We start from the raw sequence: 20,244 nt of genomic DNA on the forward strand, positions 1-20,244 counted from the left end.
CAAAATTGTTCAGTCAAGTCTAGGCTGTCGATTAAGCGACTCGGTTGACTGAATTTAGCACGTTGAGTCAATCGCAGATCAACGTTTGCATTACCTCGACCATTCCTTCGAGGACCAACTTTCAAAGATCTCATCATTCTCTTCATCTTTAATATTCGTCGTTGCCATGGAACCTGATAACGTTATCGGCTGCTCATGAGAGATAGAGAAAGTATATTGATCATTTTGGATTTAAGCCCGAATCGTGTGGTGACTCCATTTTTACACCGCTGAACTCTGTGTGGGCTTTCAAACACAATATCACTTTTGGAAGGTATAATATTCCTCCAGTCACTTGCAACTGTTCGCCAGGACATCTCTTTTCATTTCCTTTGGACAGGTGCTAAGGTAAGTCGTAAAATAGATATAATTTGTCGATTTAAGAAGTATACCTCCTATACTATAAACATTTCCTTTGCATGCATACTTGAAATACCTCTCTAATGATTTGTAACATTCATGTTTATTTTATTCTCATATAAAAATCTCAAAATATAAATATAAACATAAAGAATTCAATTCACACATAAAAGTGACATTGAAATGTTGAATAACCTGCAAATTATATTTAAAAATGAAAGGAGAGAATAAGAGTAAAGCCTGAGAGGCCTTGTGGGGAAAAATTTCCTCATAGAAAAATGTTAATAGTTTGCAGAAATATTTACATTTTCACTTTAAACATATAATAACCACAAAAGAAAAGACCTAAACAAGTACAGTATCAGATATATATCATAGAACAAAAATAATCAACAGAATAATACGACTGATGGAATTTATTAATATTCAAGTATGAGATGACCTTTAAGTTTTCTTTTAAATGAATTGGGAAAGGAATTTCTTAGAAGTTTTCAAGGAAACATTTTAAAGGTTAATAGTATTGGCCCTTTTATATTCTTTTTTCGTCGTCCGTTTGGAAACGCATGGCAAACACAAGTAAAACTGAATATCGATTAGATGTTGTTTAGATTCCTAATAATACGTCTTTGCATTTCCATTATTTACTTTCAGTTTCCCTGAGAAGGAGAGAGAGAAAGAGAGAGAGAAAGAGAGAGAGAGAGAGAGAAAGAGAGACAGACAGAAAGAAAGAGAGAGAGAGAGAGAGACAGACAGAAAGAGAGAGAGAGAGAGAGAGAGAGAGAGAGAGAGAGAGGGGGGGGGGGTAGGAGAAATAAAATGTGAAAATAAACAAAAGAATGGAATTTTTTTATTTATTTATTTATTTATTTATTTTATTTTATTTTTATTTTTTTGGGGGGGGAGGGTGGTGGGGAATTGCTCAAAGTGGTCAGTCGGCACCCCATGATGTTATTTAACTGACGGGGGAGGAGGCTCCGAACGCTCTCCACCATTGCCGCCTCTAGAATCGTCTCAAAAAGTGATAGGAAGTGGTGTCGGCCCAGGAGGAAGAAGTCGAAAGAACTTAATGAAGCATGGTGCCATCGGCTTTTCCTGAATTTACACAAGAAACAGAAACCTAGGATCCAGCAACTACTACCTAACTGCCAAATTCTATTGGCCTTTACACCCATAGTTATATTTAACCATGAGTTTATGTTATTGCTTTGTTTTGGGGTTGATAGTTTGTGTTTACCTGACTGCTAAGAACACATGTGTTTGCTTGTAAGTAAGCAACTAGGGAACTTACAGCTTTAAGTCCTCTCCGAGGGAGTTGGTGATGGGAATTATTGCCTTACCAAAGGGCACTAGCGGATCGATTTGGTTTGGAAACCGAGAGCTTCCGGGTACATTACCTCTGCCCTACTACTGAGCCATCGTGCCTCCTTTGATAACCATAGGAATACATCTCAATGATATTGTGTTACATACTTGTAATATGAAAACGAAACGTGTGCATGGGTTTATTCAATTAGCAATGACAGTGTATGTGCTCTAATCATGTTGATTCGTTTTTTTTTTAATGTATTATTATTATACAATTTATAGATATTTATAGGCCTATATATTTTTTTCGGGGGTAGGCAAATTGTCTTAACTTTTTAATTTGTTACTACAGATTTAGAAATATCGAGACCCACTTGCGGGGCAATTTATTTATTTAAAAATTGGAGTATAAATAGCGAATGCCAGAAAGGCAAATCTTGCAGTCCTAGATTTTTCGCCATGTTTAGATACACTTTGCCACAATAGTTATCATGCTAATCAAGGCAGTGTTTCGTCTAGAATGCTATATATCATTGTCAAATGAATAAGCAGATCAAGGGTTATGAGATATGTATGTGTGTGTGTATGTGTGTGAATGTGTGTGTGTGGGGTGTAAGTCTACGATCCTATATATACTATTAGTGTAGCATAATGTATATTTGTTCCAACGTGAAATATGATCGAGATAGGCATGAAGAAAATAAAAGAATGACATTTCTTGCATTCGACAAAAGATAAAATGTTAGGGGCTGACATCATATTTAGAGACCGCATTACCAATTTGACCGACAGATTTCATGAAAAGTTAAGAATTTTAAAAGTCCATAACTTTCTTATTTATTGTCCGATTTTTCTCAAACCTTCACTGATTTCTTCTTCACATTTTCCTCCTCGTATCAAAATCAAAATATTATGGTGGACTTCCCCTTTAAGCACACAGAGAAAGATAAAAACACCCAGTTTAACCTCTACTCTAGTACGCCTTCAGACTCGTACCAGTAAAATATTCTGAATGCTATGTCAAGAGGCTCTAAGATCCATCATTCTACACCATCATAGTGTCGTAGACCTCGTTTGAAGTCCCCACTTGACGCCAGATCAAATGCACATCGATGCATCTTCTCGACATAGATGCATTACTATTTATCATAAGTAAAATTGTATCCGGCATGGGGCAGAGCTGGGGGACGCCCCTATCATTAAAGCCGCCCTTAAGCGAAAATAAAAGAGAGGGAGTGCAGGAGTTGTGATTGGGAAAAGAAAAACTGAGCTTATCAAATACAGGTTCAGAAATCGAAGCTTTAAAAAAAAGTAAATTACTGTATTCCAAAAGTTATATATATATATATTATAGTTTTGGCCACATAATAGGCTAGGTTCCTTTCCTCATGCCGCCGTCACGTTAAAGCTCTAGCTTAAGATGGCGGTCTCTTGCAGTTTTCGATTTTCAAATGATTTGTCAACTGTGTTTAAAAAAAGGTATAACTTAATTGATTTATATTATGATATTATATGTACTTTAACTTTTGTTCAAGATTTATGTTTGTATTTTACTTCGTACAATTTTGAGAAATGCAAAAATAATATCAAACAAACAAACAAATAAACAAGGATGAAAGAAAAAGGAGTATCAGTGCCGCCTTTGTCACAAGGGCTACACCCAATATCGCAGGCAAACTTTCAGTCTTGATCGTGCAGGCCGCCTACTTTCTCACCATGGAAACCGTCAAGAAATCTATAGAATATTTAATTGTTGTTCATATTCTATTTAAAAGCACTTGTGATGAACTTCTGAGTGCAACTTGAAGTGGTTACACGGTACATAGATCTATTTTAAACTGTTTTTAAAAGTATATTTGGAATTTGCAGGAGTAATATCGTGTACTGTTTGAACGAATAAATATACTATCGCTACTTTTGTATCCACCCTTTGCTAAGTGTATTTCGCAAACACAAAAAGATACGATAATCACTTACATACATGCGACGATTCTTTCAATTGGGTTTCTCGATAAAATTATGATACTGGGCATCGTTTTACATTTGATTTGATTTATTTAGTCTCCGAATGCACAATAAAACCATGATACATATACAGAACATTTACAACATAATATAAATAGACATTTAAACAAACATAATATACAATGTAAAATAGAAAAGAAGAAGACAACAATGAAGTCGGAAGGACACCCAGTTCAGTCAAGCCATAGAGACAAGACTGTTCTTCCATGGGGTCCAAAGTGATTGTTATAATAGTAAATATATATTGTGTAGTGAGGAACACGTGACTAGAACAAAAAATTATATCCTTTAAAATGTTTTATATATATATATCCTAAATCCAATTGATAGCTACATGAGATCGGGGACGAAGGCAATTTGCTTTTTTGAAAATACTTTAAGACTCCATGGGAGTTTTAGATTTGCGGGGAGATTGTTGAATTGAATAGCACTTCTGTAAGAGAACGTACGTTTACAATATTCTGTTCCGGGTTTTGCTAACAATGAATTTCTATGAGACCTAAGTGAGTAGTTGTATTGATAATATTGGAAGCAGACTTTTAAATACGGAGGAGCAAGGTCATTATTTAAAGCCTTATAAACCATGGTTTTCAGATGACAATAACGTCTAATTGTTAAAGATTTCCGGCCTAATTGAGCATGTAATTCCCTGATTGACACATGCCTGTAGTGATTTTTATTATATAATTTTAATGAATATTTGCGTAGCCTTGAAGTCTATTCTCCTTGTAAAGCAATTGTAGTTTCGAAATTCTATAGACAAACAGTTGAATCGCTAGAACTTCACAATAATCACTTTGTTTAAGATCGTTTGGTAACATCTTTCAATTGCATGGCCACTGCATGTTCCAAAAATCAACAGTTACCCAACACCAATATGTAACTTGGGTGAAACTTTAGTCGGGAAATCGAAATCTTATCTCATTTCCGATTTGATCATCACCGAAAAAATTCGAGGTCAGCTATTTGAGGGTGGGACAGAGCAAGGTAATGTGAAAGTTTGAAAAGAAAGGTCAATATAGTCGGATTAAAAAGCAGTTAATATGCCCGTTGCACACGAAGCGTTAATCTGATTGCGTTGTTGACTGCGCTAATGTAGCCCATGAGCCACTACCTTAATGCAATGTTTGCAAAATTCATTTTCATTCACTTCTTATACGATGTCGCTTTCTTGCGTCAAAGACTAAAAAAGTCGTTGACGCAGCAAAAAATGTGACTCATCGTGGGCAAAGGGCATTTCGCATTACTATACATTATGCCTTGTACATGAGACATAATTTGCATTGCGTTATTTCTGTATACCAATCGCCAATCAACAAAATGTTGCACTATTCACTTTGCGATCACTTTTCTATGACGTCATACATACACGATGTGTCGAAAGCCGCACCTGTCACTGGCGCCTGTCCTACGCAGGCGCGGATCCAGGGGGGGGGCCGAGCGGGCCTTGGCCCCCCCCCCCCCCCCCACCCCCCGCAAAAAAAAAAGGAGAGAGAGAGAAGGAAAGAAGGGAAAGGGAAAGAGGAGAGAAAGGGAAAAAAGAAGAGGAAGAAGAAAAGAAAAGAGAGCAGAAGTAGATCGGGGGGAGGGGGGGCAAAAGGACTTGCCTCCCAGGCTGTTGCCCCCCCCCCCCAATCAAAAAATAAAAGAGAAGGAAGGAAAGGGAAAGAAAAAAGGAAAAGAGGAGATACAAGAAAGGAAAAAAGAGGAAGAAGAAAAGAAAAAAAAGGGGATAACGACACAACAAATCGTCTTCTTTCTCTAATGATTTAATGAAACGTAAGCTTCCGCTTAGCGCGGGAGGGGGAAAACTCAATTCAGACGAGGATTATTTTTTGGGAACGGTACAACAAATCGTCTTCTTTCTCTAATAATTTATTGAAATGTCAAAGCTTCCGCGTTTCGCGGAGGAGGGAGGGGGAAACTCGCCCCTCCCTGCACCCACCCACCCCCAATTACGTCACTGCTGGTCACCATTACGAACCAATATTTGGCTCGCATAATTTTTAATTTTGCCCCCCCCCCTAAGAAATCCTGGATCCGCGCCTGATGTATATACAACGGCAACAGTTTCAATATAAAATGTAAGTTCTTCTTACTTAAATCATTGGTCTGGAAACAATTATTTGCCCATTGTTGTGTATTGTATTACATTTTCACTGACAATGAATTCACATTGTAATGCAATTTTCAAGTTTCCCAGGCTTATTTAGGAGAACAGAAGATTGATATTGTTTAGTTGTACGATAACATCACTCAGTTTGATTTGATTTGATTGGAGATATATCTCATTAAAAACATAGTAAAGGCTATACAGTTTCAAACAAACCTACACCATTAAACTTCAAGCTCACTCACACATGATTTAATGCGACACTTTCAAGGCTACTTATTATTTCAAGTTCATGTATATACAAAGGGCAACAGCTTCAATATTAAACGTAATTAAATCAATGGTCTGGAAAATGTTAATGCCAATTGTTGTATATTATACAACATTTTCCATAACGATGAATATACATTGTATAATGCAATTTTCAGGAAAACCATACTTGTCATTACTGTTATATTTGTTATGATACTAAAGCAAATCGTTTCGCTTATCGATAAGGTAAATCAATGTGAAGTACGTGTCAAATAATGAAATCATTACGTGCTATTTTTAACCGGACTAGACATTTGAAACGTATAAAAAATGTATACACTATTGACAGCAAGCAAGTTTTTTAAACAAAGAATTCAGAAATTGAACAACATTGCACATTTTAGTCTACACGGCATGCTCTACACCCTTAGTTGGACTGTAAACAGTTGTCTTTGAGTTTGAGTTTATTGAGTTTATTGATTTCACATTTCACATGCAGAAATAATACAGATAACAAAATATACATAAAAGACATATTGTTTCATAATATAACAAAATGATTATATTAAGTCTTCTTAAGTCTTCCATATAAATATAAATTTAAAGGAGGTCAATAATCATTATGAAAACACCACTTTCGTACGGTTGACACATCAATATATATTGTGCACAATGTGATAATATTTTTTCTTTGGGGGGGGGGGGGACGGGAGGAGGGCAATCCAAAAAGGGACTGATATGTGAACATTAATATTGAATAAAATATGTATTCTGTTGGTATCACGTATGTACAAGTTACACTGTATGTTAACAAGATTAAAAGTTATAGAAATAGATCAGTGTTCCAAAAATGAATATTCAGCTTGCTCTTTTAAGAAGTCCCTTCCTGCTCAGTCAAACTAAAATGTACCTAGTAAATATTTACAACCCTTCGGACTGCACACTAGATATCGGCAAAGTAAAAGTGAAGCGTGAAAAAAGTATATTGCTTGTTTTTATGCTGTAGTTTTGCTAAAGAATGTAATTTTGTAACACAAAAAAACTTCAAAAACCTGTGAGGGGTTTACATATAAGACTTATCATCCAGCTTTATGGGGGTAGTCCCTTCCGTCAGCTCCGCCTCTTTTACTGGCGTACTGATGGGGGGGGGGCAGTAACCCCCCCCCCCCCAATACAATTTAAACATGGGTTATTTTTAATTTGATACCAGTGATTTACAAGTATTGCTAAAATGGCAGTATTTTTCCATGAGCTCCCGGGGGCTCTACCCCCTGGAACCCACCAAGGGGCCTAAGGCGGGTCCCTAGATGCGTAATTTGGTGCTTAAAAGCCCTTCCGTTATGTATTTCTTATGTATTTCTTTGTCTTTCTTTCTTTCTCCATATCCTCTGCACTCTCCTTATGTATTTTTTGTTTTCCCTTTTCTATTACCTTCTCTTCCCTGGGTATACGTGCTTGCACATGAACTATATATGGCTAAACAGTTTTGTAAAAAAAAATATGCGCGAACGGTCAAGGAGTAAGAAGAAGGCAAAAAGAGAACAAAGACGGCATCCATGGAAGCCATGTGAGAGTGTCCACTTTTTTCGCTTTTACTTTCACCCTTGCATTCTTTCCTGAATCAGAGTTTTCTCACACCTTGTAGACTCGTGCAGGTTATGAAATTGCATTCAAACGAGGATAATTTTCGAGAACGCTATAACGAATCGTCTTCTTTCAATAATAGTTTAATGAAACGTCAAAGCTTCCGCGCTACGCGGAGGAGGGGGGCTGAATTAAGAGAAGGATTAAGAGTCGAGAACGGTACAACGAATTGTCTTCTTTCTCTAATACTTTAATGAAACGTCATATATAGCTTCCGCGCTTTGCAGAGGAGGGAGGGGGAAAACTCGCCCCTCCCTACATCCCCCTGCATTACGTCACTGCTGGTCACCATTACGTACCAATATTTGGCTCGCATAATTTCAAATTTGGGCCCCCCCCCCCCCTAAGAAATCCTGGATCCGCGCCTGCTACGTCAGGAAAATGAAGCATCTCATTGCGCAATGTGCAATACTCATGCTCGTCTTATGCATTACATATCATAGTTTATGTGATCGAAGAAAATAAAACAGTGTTAAAGGGATCGTTTAACAATGTTAAATCTGAGATACATGGTCTTACATGTTACCAGTGTCTGTCATATGGTGTAATATTGAAGCCCTAAAAAAATCGCGCTTCAAAATGATCAAGAAGTGCCTCAAAAAAGTAAAAATCTTTGAGTGACCGGTTTTACCATACTCGTTTTCCCCAAAAGACTGTAGTGTTATGAAAACCGTTAGGTAAACGGTTTTCAAAATTTGTAATTCCAATCATTAATATCTTGATAATCAGACAGGCGATCGGCTTGAAAAAATTATGGAGTTCCTGACTGACTTAAAGGTTTATAATTATCTTTGCAGCGTGAGCTAAATCAAGGATTATTTCAGTTACCGGATCCCTTTAATGCAACTTCACCAATGCTTATGATATCCACAAATTTCTGATACAAGATTCAACTTGATTGGTGTCTACCATTTAAAAGCACTTTTTTTTTTGGGGGGGGGGGGGGTTCCGGACATTTGGCTGACCGATATTTCGTTCAGTTGGGGGGGGGGGGGGTAAGGTCACCTTTTTTCGGTAACCTTTAAATTCAAGAAAAACATTGAGGGGAGGGGGGGGGGGGGTTCCTCCAAAACATACACATACAAAAAAATGAGGGGGGGTCGACCCCCAACCCCCCCCCCCCTTGCGTACGCGCCTGCATGTATGTAAGGGTGCGTGTTTGTGCGTGCGTAAGGGTGTGCGTTGTGTATTTGTAGACATATGTTTGTTTCTTTTACTGAAATTTAATCCTCTGAAGCCATTTATTCTTAAAATGAATGTACTTACACGAAATATTATCTGAAGTTACTTTTGATGATTTTTTTTTGATTTTTTAAATGATGAAATGCCCTGGAAATCCACGATCACGAGTGGAATGTACTTCTGAGAGGAAAAAAACCCAAACCAATATCATATCCTGGTTCATGTTTTGTATTCATTTTAGATTGGTATCAAATTTAAAAAGGAAATACTGGAAATGAATTTTCCAGATACTGTTTTTACATTCTATTTTCATAAGTGATACGCCCTCATATTTTGCCAGGAAACCGCCTACTAATTGATATATTTGGTAAATTATTATATTTATCCGGACCGGATATACACTGTATATCGCGCACGTGTCGCGTAGTCCTACACATCTTTCTGCGTACAGTGCTTGTAACTTTACCAAGACTGGGCCAGATTTCTTATCATTTGATGATTCCAGAACCTTGCAGTACACACCAATACATGTATGCTAAATGATCAACCCTTTCTGATCGATTCCACATCGTTTCTTTCACCAGAACTGGTATTTACCTTTAAGCATTCAGGGGACAGACGAAGGTCTATTACTGGGAATCTCGCTCAACAAGCCTAGTTTTTCTGAGATTTCCTTTTTTCCCTCTCAGTTAAATCAAGCACTATAAATTTGTTGTCTTATTCTCAAACTTAAATGTAGGTCTACTCTGTAAACTTTTGTTTCGTAGATCCTTTTCAGTATTCGTTACTTGTATAATACATTTTCAATTTTGGTCAATCAATTTGTAATGAAAAAATAACTTCATATTATTGAAAATTACTTTCTTTAGTGCAGTCACAAATTTGTATCAGTTTCCAAATGGTATCTGACCTTATTACTTACTTTACTTTACTTTAATCCAACGATGTTTGTAGAACAAGGCCTGTTCGTCGATTATATTTGATAACTTCTGATCCATACTATCATTATCAAGTGCGAGTTTGTGTGTGGTAAACCACCTTTACTTACTATACAGGAGAGGGAGTGGTCGAGTTAGAATATATGAAATCTGAAATAGTCATAACTAAACAACCTAAGTAAATATGTGAGTAATCAGTATGTAATGTAACTCAAAGACGAATTTGACTAAGTTACCAGACATTTTGTCATTCAAAATATTCTTATTCAGTTTCATTCTTTCAAAATCAATTTACAAAAAATGACATCACACAAAGTTAGTTAGTTATTTTTTCGCGATATAAATTATACCTGAACAGGGTTAATGACAAACTCTTCATACACAATATTATCTGGAGTTCATGTGTACTTATGCCAGATTATAATATTTTTGTATTACTTGGACATATACATGTTGCAATCTCACCATGTTTTCATGTGACAGTCTGTCAAAATGCAGACATTTGGTTGTGATGATATAAATTGTCTAATTAACCCCAAAAATTGAATTGAATAGTACTGAATTGAATTCCCATTTATAACTGACTGTAAATAAAGTACGCATAATGTTGAGGTGTCGTGGTCGGTTGGTTTAAACACTTGACAAGCTATGCGAAGGTCTTGGATTCGTTCCCCGGCATGGCTATTCCTAAGTCATGTCCATGACTGGGGTAAAATAGGCCCTGATATAACGTGCTTTGAAAGGTGATATCAAAAGGCTGTATGCGGATGTTACTATTATTGCTACTTTTGTAAAACAGAGCTTTTATGCGTTTTTTGTTGGATAGTTCTCTTACAGAATTCCGCCGCACTATTTATGCACCTTCATTTTAATTGACAATATTGACAGGTCTATCTCTCGGTTTCTGTGTCTGTCTCCTTTTCTTTCTCTTTCTCAAAAGTTGTATGCGAATCTTACTACAGTGTGAGTCAAAAAAAAGTTTACACCTAGAAAATTGCTAATTATTTTAAATATCATCTATGAACAGTAAATGATTATACATCTTATGAAAGAGTGTTTTATCCCAAATCATTTGGTATCATTTTTGTGTGGTATGTGTTTACGCTTGGATGAACAGGAGGCATTGTTTGCGAGAGTGCAAAAATCGATTTGCGCCAAAGTTGCTTATGTGATGTTTGAATAAAAAAATTGGGATTTGGGTATTAATTCGGTCTTTGCAGATCCAAATAACATCCCTAACAAAATTAATCATGCCACACATATCAAATATCAACATACATTTGTGCGTGTGTGTGTGAATTTGCTTCTGCAAAAAGCATACCCAATGCATTTCATTTGATACATTCAATTTATTCTCTCACTCCGCTAATCCCAACATAATACATGCTGTAGGCATCACTTTGGCGCAAGTCGATTTTTGCACTCTCGCAAACAATGCTTCATGTTCATCCAAGCGTGAACACATACCACACAAAAATGATACCGAATGATTTGGGATAAAACACCCTTTCATAAGATGTATAATACTTTACTGTTCATAGATGATTTTTAAAATAATTAGAAATTTTCTAGGTGTAAACTTTTTTTTGACTCACACGGTATTATTGTTACTTTTGTAAAACAGAGCTATTATGAGTTTTTGTGTGGATAGTTCTCTTGCTGAGTTCCTCAATATTTGAGCACCTTCATTTTAATTGACAATATTGGCAGGTCTATCTCTCGGTTTCTGTGTCTGTCTCTTTTTCTTTCTCTCACCTTCTTTCTCTCTCTCTCTCTCTCTCTCTCTCTATCCGTATCTCTGTCTCTCCCGTGAACGAGGACGGTAGATACAATCACGCATCGACACTAACATTTGCAACCGCTCTGGCTATCGTTATCACTCTAATTCTTGGAATATCTCTTGATTGCCACCGGTATTGCAAAACGATTCAGTTTGGAAACCATTCCCCTTTTCGCAATCATACTTCTATATGCAATTTACCTGTGATAAATTCAAGCTAACATGAAGATAGCAATCAGATGGTCAAATGTGAGGTTTAACAATGGAAAGCCAAGATAGGCAAAGCACTTCCGAAATGCAAGGAAGTGGTAGGAAATCCGCTGTACAATGTACATCATTCAATGCGGGATTATGAAGGAGATAATGGGCTTAGTCATCCAACATGGCTGCTTTTGGTGATAGAGGCGGGCATAATGGAATAATCATTTTGCAATTTAAAGGTACTATGTCCCAATTGCAGACAACATCAGTTTATGTAGAACTTTGCAGGAATTACGAATAATGTCACGTATGTCCTACATGTATCTGTGAAATGTAAATGCTAGCAGTTTCCTAATGTTCAAATTATGCAAGAAAACCCGTATACCTTCTAGACTTCATTAGCTGTCAGACACTATTGAGAGACTGGCTGACTTTTTTCTTCTTCTTTGGTAATAACAATCGATACCCCAATTCTTGTAATGGCCCAAATAAAACTGATTGAATCTTTGCGCATTACAAAACGTACGACCATTCGGTACAAGGGTCTGAAAATCAGACTATTACTTTAGTGATCGCAAGAGCCAGGATGGGTACTGTGACCTTTTCTCGTATCGTACGTAGACCCTTTGCATGTATTGAAACTATCCTGGATATTAAAAAAAAAACGAGGGGGGGGGGGGATGGTGTCCGACGAGCTCACTCCAGGCTTTGAACGTTAACACCACATGTAAATTCACAGTCAGTCTAATTTCCCCCAGTATTTCCTTATAGCATTATCTTAATCCCCATGAACAGATAATCGTACGGTTTAACTACTTAAGCTTATGCTACGCGGAAATATCGTTATACTACATAGATATAAACGCGAATCATAAACTAATGTAGAAATTGTCGGCACCTACTATTTTAGATTCGGGCTGTTAATTGCCGTTAACAAGTATATTTTTATAACAAAAAAGGTCAGTTTTACCACAGTAAAGTGTCAAAATCGGTAATAGGCTGCATAATAAGACGGGACGTTTTCATCAGACAACTTTTGAAATTTGTATGAATTAACCGACTTAAATTGGGTTGAAAGGATTGCAAAGACTAGGCCTATGTGATGGAGGAATGGGAAGGTACACATTGTAAACCCGAGCTTTATATATCAACTAAGAAAGTTCAATTCACAGTAACATTTATTTTGTCCATCTCTTTTTTCATATCAACAATATTCTAACATTTATTTAATACATTCGTGTATACATAAAAAACATAAGCACGTTTAATGAGCACATTGACAGTTATATGAAAGAAGGCATCAATCCTTAAAGCACAAGGGTTGGATCGGAAAGACCTTACAACTATACTCTCGAAATATATGAACGATAACCAAAAATAGACCAGGAAAGGGAAAGAAAATTAAATATGAGAGAAAATGAGATTGGAGAAAAGAGGTTGGAAACTTACTGCAACAAATTACACGATGGACTATATAAAAGGTGCTATATAAATTATATATATATAATATAAGCCAATAAACTGGCAAGATTTAAAGGTATAGACCAGTATTGGAAACGCCCACCTCTCAAAAAGTGTAATGGAAGCTCTTGTTACCAATCATGTGAAAGAATATGTTTTGACTAATACGTGATGATTCAAATTTTGCCGGGAAACCGCTTACTAATTGATATACGTGTATTTGGTAAGTCATCATATCGATCCGGCCTGGATAGATATGGCGAATGCACTTCAACATTGAACATTTGGGCATTTATTGCTGCTTTTTTGCGAATTAAGGTTGAAGTACTGTCATCTAAACCCGTGAAGGCAATATTTAAACAATATTGAATGGATATGTTGCACCCAAAACCAGTGAACCGCAATGTTATCACTACCGGTCTTTATCTTTAAGCCAAAAGAACACTAAGTATTCTTATTTGTATTTTGTATTTATTAAAATTTATTTCCTTCTCAACAGTTCAATATGAAACACAATGTTTATGTACATGATATATGTAACAATTATTTCGACATAGAGTATACAGTAAATAATTCAGATACGGAAGGAGGCGAAAACCCGGAAAGCATAGCTTGAGTTGGGAACGCCCATAATAAATTAACACAGTTACCGAAAGAACATTATAGATATTATTATGAAAATTACATTTTATATAACAGAAAGTTGATAGGAAAGAACAAAAATAGTAAATGGAACAGAGAGAAGAAAAAAAAAATGAGGAGAGAATTAAGTATAGGAAGGCATGTTCACTTATAAAGAGAAAGTTACCTCAGCTGGGCTGTGCATGTGTCTGTGTTACATAATAAAAATACCGAAGTACTACAATTTTAAAATAGACAGCGGGTACATATCATTACAAACAAGCAAAATCATCAAACAAACAACAGCTTTATCCGACAGCATTGTCCTGGGAATATACATATATGGTACTCGCAACAGCTGAGGCATGTACGTAAGTGATCAAAATACAAACATGTCATTGAATTGAATTCCACAAGAGCTCATTTCACACATAAATACAAGAGAGGGTATCAATATCGAGCAATTAAATACATTTTTGCTTTACGGGAAAAAGTCTGCAAGGAGAGCGATTTTTGTAGAATAGATACGGGACATAATATAATCAAGTTAAAGCAAAGGCTAGGTACCGGATAGTGGGTAGCATGGGTGTGCTGATTGAAGTATTTGATTCTTTTGGTGTGACCAAACATTTTAAAAGAAAGAAAGTGACCAACTTTGTATTTCGGGTTCATGCAAGTGCCCAAGGTTTTTGTGCAAGCTACAAACTCATTCTCCTCCCTTTTCCTTTCGTAGTTTTCCTCTTGTTGGAATTGGGGCATGCCACTTCCTGAACTACTTCAATGACCTCTTACCATTGAATCAAGTTATCACCAGTACGAGTATATAGGCCATTGCCGATTATATCAAGATCTGTCTTTACTTATTCTTTCCATTTTTTGTCTTTATTTAACCTGGGTTTACCGATCCAGTGTTATTCGTGGTACTGCTTATACAAGTCAAGATTTTTTTTCATGGAGGGGGCACATAGATGGGCGGGGAAGGGGCCAACCATATTTTTCGTGTGAAGTTCTAAATTATATATTTTTACTTTGGAAAGGAACGAAGAGACCGTCAAATAATAAAAAAGCACTTGGAAGCCTCAAAACTTGATGACACTGTTCTTCTAATGGACCACATTACTAAATACACTGTTACTAAGCACTGAAAGTTCATTTGCTTTTACTTCTAAAACCTTGTGTCTCATGAAAGCTTAGTGGTGCTCATTGGTATACAGGAGCGTCAAAGACGAGGGGTTGTAAGAAGAATTTTTTTCCCCTATAATCTGTTTGCATTTATTACTTATTAGACTGTATACAGATTTAAGAACCTGTATTGATAACTCGTTTGAAGACTGCTACGCTTTTAAAGATTATGCTCGTCTGTTTAGTTTACCATATCTAAACTGTACATCAATCAAATCTGATGCGTTATTGAAGTTTTCATATTTCAATTTTTTGGTTCAAACAGTTTCATCAAATTCGGGCACAAATGAATTTCAAAATGCCAATTTCAAAAAACAATGTTGCATGGCGAAACGTGTATATGCAATCGACGATCAGGTTTATTCACACAGCTCAGTTTGTTAACAGTAATCGTATGCTTTCGGAGTTTTTTCTTTCTCGGACGTATTATACAGTTAATAATATTTGTGATAATAAAGATACATCCTTTTTTCTTGTATGGCAGATATTCCCGGTCGGAACTTTATGGTAAAGTACCCGTCAACGTTTTGCTCGTCAGGGAACGATTACGAGAAAATGACGTCCGTAATCGTGGTCGTATCGTTAGCCATCGTCGCTTTCGTTCATTCATGTCAAGGAGAAGCTATTAGTAAGTTGCAAAGGAAAAGGAAAGAAAGGTGGCAATTTAATAAGATATGGAAGGTTCTATGAAAGATAAGAATATAATATTTGATAGCAGATAAAAAAAACCATACATGTTTTTTATTTTTAATGTTTGTGATTCACGATGAATAGCTTCCAAATAAAAGGTGTTGCTAGCATAAAAGATATGACGGAATGGCAAGCATTATATTCACAACAAAAATTTTCTTTTGAGGCCGCCATCCTAGTCAAGTATCGCTTATGATTGCGGTCTCCTGCACTTTTTCCACAGATAGTTCGGATAATACATTAGATTTATAATGATATGTTATAGAAATGTTATTTACATAGGCGAACTTAATATTTATATAACATATCATTATAAATTTAAAGTATAATCCGAACTATCTGTGGAAGAAATATTAAGTTCGTTATATATGTAAATAACATTTTGGCATGAAGTTATTATTGTTTGAATATTTTGTATTATACCTTTTGTTTATATATTTAAAAAAATAGAATCAAACAAACAATACAAAACTATTTACTACGGGTGTACATGCATACACAAATCAAGCATATTTAATTACCCGGAATATTTTCTTCAGTATGCTATTCTTCGACTTGGTTAGCAAATAATATTTTGTATTGCTTGTGCACTAACATATGTACTAGCTGAGGTATTTTAGTACAGAAAACTGAAAAAAAAATATATAGAACCGGTACATGATCTTCAAAATGTTCATTTTGCTTAGTTTGAATATAGGTGATTTTCGACATACGTAATAAAACATGGAGAAAAAGAGACCAAAGCAGATACTAACATGTTCATTAACCAATCACAGACCCAGCGGGGACGGTCCGTCTCGTCGACATCAATAGCCCGTTCATGGGCAGGGTCGAGATCCTGAGCGAAGGACGGTGGGGGACCGTGTGCGACGATGACTGGGATGATGTCGATGCTAGCGTGGTCTGTCGGGAGTTCGGCTTCGCGGCGGGGCAAGCAGTATCGGGAGGCAGCATGACTATACCCGATGGTAAGCGTCGATGATGATGCGGGTGATGATGACGATATTATGATGATGATGACGACAAAGGGAGGGTTAAGACTATGGCTACGATGCCGTTGTCGATCAGGGTGACGATAATGATGATGATTGAACTCATGATGGTGATGAAGACTGAAAATTATAGCCATAAACCGATGGCGATTTCAGTGATCACGATACTTATGGTGCATGGTGTTTATTATTGTGGCGATGATGAGGATGTTTCTTGATGAGAAAGAGGATGCGACAATGCTGGTGACGTTGAAGACGTTAATGGTGATGTGGATAGTAATTATATAAAAATGATGACATAGATTATAGATATATTATTATGAGAATGGTGACGAGCGTATCGGTGATGCCGATGGTTACTGTAATGACTTTGACGATAGTTTGAATTGAATTGAATTGAATTGAATTTATTTTCTTCAATTCAATCCAATTCAAAACTTCGTCGCAGTCATTACAGTAACCATCGGCATTACCGATATGATACGATGATGACAATCAGATTTATGATAAAGTAAATAGTGAAGAAGGTGATCGCGATAAATAGTCACCTGATAAAGATGTCTCTTTATGGTAATGGTCAAAAGATGACCATACCGATGTCAATGATATTCATAATAATGTGTGATCGTGAAGAAGATGATGGTTTTGAAAACTAGGATGAGAATGACGGTGATGACGATATTTACTGTAATAATGGAGCTGGTTGCAACAAAGATGACGTCAATTATCATGAGTATGATGATAATGATGATGATGATGATGATGATGATGATGATAATGACACTTGCGACTCAACCGGTGAGGATACTGATGATGAAGATGATAAAGGATTGTCATATGAGAATAAAAAAACTAGGATGACGGTATTTATTAGGTTCAGATAGATACTTTATAATATAAACAAAATGATAATGACAAAGATAATAATTCAAATAATAAATAATTTCCGTTGTCCCTAGAACTGATCATACTTTTAGAACTTCAATTTTTTTTCAAGGGTTATTTTCAGTTTTGTTTTATGTACTGTAGTTAGTTCATAATTCGTGTTTCGTTTTTGTATAATGCTATGACTCCCCTATATTTTTTTTGGGGGGGGGGGGTGGGTACGTATTTTTAATTGGTAGGCAGCTTTTTCAGTGTGATATTCTTAGATGAAACTGATATTTTTAAGGGTGCTACTTTTTCAGTACCTTCTATAATTTTGTTTATGGACGATATAAAACAAAACTACTCTTTTCAGTAAAGCTATAACATGGTGCTACCGAAATCCTCTATTTCTGAATACTCACTCATTATGAAAACCTACAAAAAACATGTAAGATTTAAAACTTAGCATCAAACAGCTGACTCCATTTTGGTTGTGTATGAAATTGGCTGGTAGCTTGTTCGATAAGCTCCATTTTCTTTAATAGATACAACAAATAATCGTAGATTAATAACAATATTAATGGTTTTACTTATGCATTATGACATGAATTAACTTCTACATAATTTTTGATCGTGCCATTAGTAAAGCAAAAGAAGATTAGAAATAACATTGTACACGTATAAAGATTAAAAAAACCCAACTATTTTGTAGATTTTTATTGCTGTTTACGTTTAATTATTTGGCAGGTAACCTGTTGAGTCCCATATATTTGGATAATGTGGCCTGTAACGGGACCGAGACGACGATCCTGGACTGTGATCATAATGGATTAGGGATCCAAAACTGTGGCCACATTGAAGATGCAGGAGTTATATGCGAGGCGCCAAGTGAGTATGACAAAAAAAAATAAATATATATACTCACTATGAACATGACGGACAAAGAAAGAGGACAAAATATACAGTTCCTCATTCTACCCTCAATAATTGCTGTGGCAGACAAAGGAACATCCCTTCACTTATGAAAAAATGTGTAGAACAGGTGAATATTTATGTGACACCAGTTCTACACATTTTTACATAATAGCAGTGAAGGGGTGTTACTTTTTCTACCACAGCAATTGTTGAGAGTAGAATGAGGAACTGTATATTTTGTCCTCTTTCTTTGTCCGTTATGTTCATAGTGACTTTCAATCAAAATTGTGGAACGCCAGCTAGGAGTGTCAAATCTGACAGACATTAGCATTATACAAGAACCCAATATTGATTAATATAAATAGTTATTATTGTTATTATCACTTTCATTGTCAATATTGTTATCATTATTGTTATTTTTTATTGTTATTATTATTATTATTATTATTATTATTATTATTATTATCATCATCATCATCTTTATTATTATTATCATTATTGTTAACATAATTATTATATAATTATCGTAACACGTCATTGTTATAGGCCTTGGCCAATTTACGGAAGGGTATGGGGCCGGGTCGGGGTGTGGGGACGGGAGGAGGAGGAGGAGGGTGGAGGGGGGGGGGCTTGGGAGGAGGAGGAGGACGGTGGAGGGGGGGGGGGGCTTGGGAGGAGGAGGCCGGAGGCCTTGTGGTGGGGGAGGATAAACACATAAGGGAGGGGGATGAAGAGGGGCCGGGTGTGCCGCCCCACCTTACCAGTAATTTATGCAGATTCCGATATTCGGGCAACTAGTTGTCACTTTTAAAATTTTTTTTTGCCCGATTCGTGAGAAATTATTTCAAGTTTCAAGTTACAAGTTTATTTATTTCCACTTTATCGAAGGTAACATAACTCTTTTTTTCTTCAACATCTACCCCCCTCCCCCCCCCCCCCCCCTAAGAGGGAAAAAAACAACACACTTAAACTTCTTTTTGCCGGGGGGGGGGGGGTCATAGATAAAACACAGATAAAGGGTGTCTTTAAAATTCTAAAAGAAACCCCCTGTTTGCCAAGAGGGGTGGGGTTTGAACACGCAAGCACCCCCTAGATTCCTCAAATGCATACATCCGGCCGTGCACCCCTCCCCCTCAGACCCCCTTAACCACGCACTGCACCCAGCTAGCTAGCCGCGGCCCAAACTAGTTTTCATCCGAGATTCATCAGCTCTTCGCGATCGGCGAATTGAAAAACTTTGGGTGACGTTATAACATCTACTTTTTTCTCTCTTGTCATTTAGATTGCATGAGTGGTTGAGAATGTAGTTTATTTTATGATGCTTATGTTTCAACAAGGGGTGAAAGAGAATAACAATGTATTAATGTTGATTTCACTAAGCCTAGCTTTGTGGTATATTGGCCCGCGGCTGCTGATCGTGTGGTAGGCTGTTGCTGCCTGGCTTGTCGCCCTACGCTCGGGGCGCAGTCAGCATTGCCTGTACAAAGTCACACTAGCAGTCAGACCGCAGCGTGCGCGATAATGAGGCTATACGCTGATTTTTATTCAGCGTCTCTTTGGTTATCTCGTACATTCACGTGTGCTGAAATTCACGAGATTTTCCGTGAGATTTGTAAGGGTGTACATGGAGCTGCTTTTGTGGTCGATAACTTCTGTCAACATGGCAGCACGCAACGG

General features: G+C 36.7%; 1 protein-coding gene across 2 annotated transcripts in view; it reads left to right on the plus strand.

Moving 5' to 3' along the window:
• Positions 1-20,244, plus strand: part of LOC762517 (deleted in malignant brain tumors 1 protein-like) — a 71,487-nt gene continuing 51,243 nt past the window's right edge. For both annotated transcript variants that reach the window (XM_030984751.1, XM_030984752.1), the window contains exons 1-4: positions 1-387; positions 15,588-15,731; positions 16,570-16,761; positions 18,400-18,540. In XM_030984751.1, coding sequence (XP_030840611.1) covers positions 15,608-15,731; positions 16,570-16,761; positions 18,400-18,540 — 457 coding nt within the window. In that variant the 5' untranslated portion in view covers positions 1-387; positions 15,588-15,607. The remainder of the gene's footprint in view (positions 388-15,587; positions 15,732-16,569; positions 16,762-18,399; positions 18,541-20,244) is intronic.

Source organism: Strongylocentrotus purpuratus, unplaced genomic scaffold (genome assembly GCF_000002235.5).
Source record: "Strongylocentrotus purpuratus isolate Spur 01 unplaced genomic scaffold, Spur_5.0 spur5_scaffold_14, whole genome shotgun sequence".
In the NCBI taxonomy this organism is placed as follows: Eukaryota; Metazoa; Echinodermata; class Echinoidea; order Camarodonta; family Strongylocentrotidae; genus Strongylocentrotus; species Strongylocentrotus purpuratus.